The sequence below is a fragment of the Pteropus vampyrus genome, unplaced genomic scaffold, assembly GCF_000151845.1.
Source record: "Pteropus vampyrus isolate Shadow unplaced genomic scaffold, Pvam_2.0 Scaffold577, whole genome shotgun sequence".
Taxonomy (NCBI): Eukaryota; Metazoa; Chordata; class Mammalia; order Chiroptera; family Pteropodidae; genus Pteropus; species Pteropus vampyrus.
Genome location: NW_011889358.1, coordinates 119,214 through 120,730, shown reverse-complemented (window position 1 = coordinate 120,730; position 1,517 = coordinate 119,214). Strand labels below are relative to the sequence as shown.

At 33.4% G+C, this 1,517-nt stretch overlaps 1 protein-coding gene across 1 annotated transcript in view; it reads left to right on the top strand.

The window, feature by feature from the left end:
• Window positions 1–1,270: 1,270 nt before the first annotated feature.
• The window catches only part of LOC105308442 (olfactory receptor 6C2-like), a 57,412-nt gene continuing 57,165 nt past the window's right edge, over window positions 1,271–1,517 (top strand). The window contains 1 exon segment of the mRNA XM_023525600.1: window positions 1,271–1,509. Coding sequence (XP_023381368.1) covers window positions 1,271–1,509 — 239 coding nt within the window.

Genomic DNA, 1,517 nt, shown 5'->3' with positions numbered 1-1,517 from the left:
CATAGAGAAGGAGGACTGAAGGGATACAGAAAAATCCCAGAGAGCTGGAAAACAAAGCACTCTTTTTTCTTTCTTTGCATAAGCTGTTGATTGGTATGAGATGCTCATAAAGAGACCACTCTTTTGAAGATGGAAGTGTCATCAAAGAAAATAGTTTTCATTATTTATCTATTTCTTGAAAAATCTTGAGAGTTTAAGTTATGAAGTAAGTGTATGTGACAGACTGTCATTATACAATATTGGCCAGTACCTTTGTTAGCATCTTCATTTTAGTTGTGCCAAGTCTGCATCATTTCCCTCATTAGAGTTTTTATTATTATTATTAGTTTTCCTGCATGAATGTCCTTTTTCCTGTATCATTCCCTTTAAAGCAAGATCGGCCTTGCTATATGTATCTCATGGGATGTTATAAGGAATATGTGTGAAGGAGAGATGAATCCATTTTTCTAGACTCAGAAAATTAACCAAGTGATATATTTGCAGAATATATTTTAAAGCCAACTGCTTGAAAAAGTCATTCGTTTAACAAACTAGTTGATATCTCCTGGGGTGATACCATTTTATTCAGCAATGGAAAAATAGCAGGACCCTAGAGACTATGTATTCAGTTAGGACATATTTTCATAGCTACCATTACAAATAATTAATGATGTTTAAGACTAGGAGTGGTTAGAAATAGAGTCTTTCCTCTTGCTAAAGAATATCCATAATGGTCACAGATAATATCAACAAAATAAGACTCAAAATACAGGAAAAGAAGCCATTAATATTTTACTCACCCTTCATGTGTATCTGATATTATAATGTAAATATATAAATTAAGTGATTGCATATGACATAAGGGACAACATTAATTGAGAGAAAAAATTCTTCATGATCATTAAGAGAGAAACATGGATATAAGTGATGGCGATCGAGGTTGAGCAACAAACTTCCTTCCACACGAAGTAACATCATCTTTTTTCCTCCTAACTTATTTGTAAATCCAATCCATATTAAAAATTACAAACAATAAACTAAATTTATATTCTGGGGAGCAAAACAAAAGGTCAGGATTCAGAAATCCTGAAGGAATGATCTACTGCTCATGCAAGAAATATTCAAAAAGGCTATTTAAATAACAACGATATTGATTATGATGTTAAAAAAGATGCAGACTGGTTTCCTTGGATTATATGTGCACAGTCTTTTGCTACAGAATTTGAATATCTATGTCCCAATAAAATCTATTATTTTTACATGCTGATTGGGTAGATTTCAAAAGTCAGCGATGAGAAACTACACACCAATAACAACTTTTATCCTGCTGGGACTGACAGATGATCCACAACTGCAAATTCTGCTATTTATCTTCCTCTTTCTCACCTACATGTTGAGTGTAACAGGGAACCTGACTATTATCACCCTCACATTGGTGGACTCCCATCTTAAAACTCCTATGTACTTTTTCCTCAGAAATTTTTCCATCTTAGAAGTCTCATTTACCACTGTCTGTATTCCTAAATTCCTGCACAGTA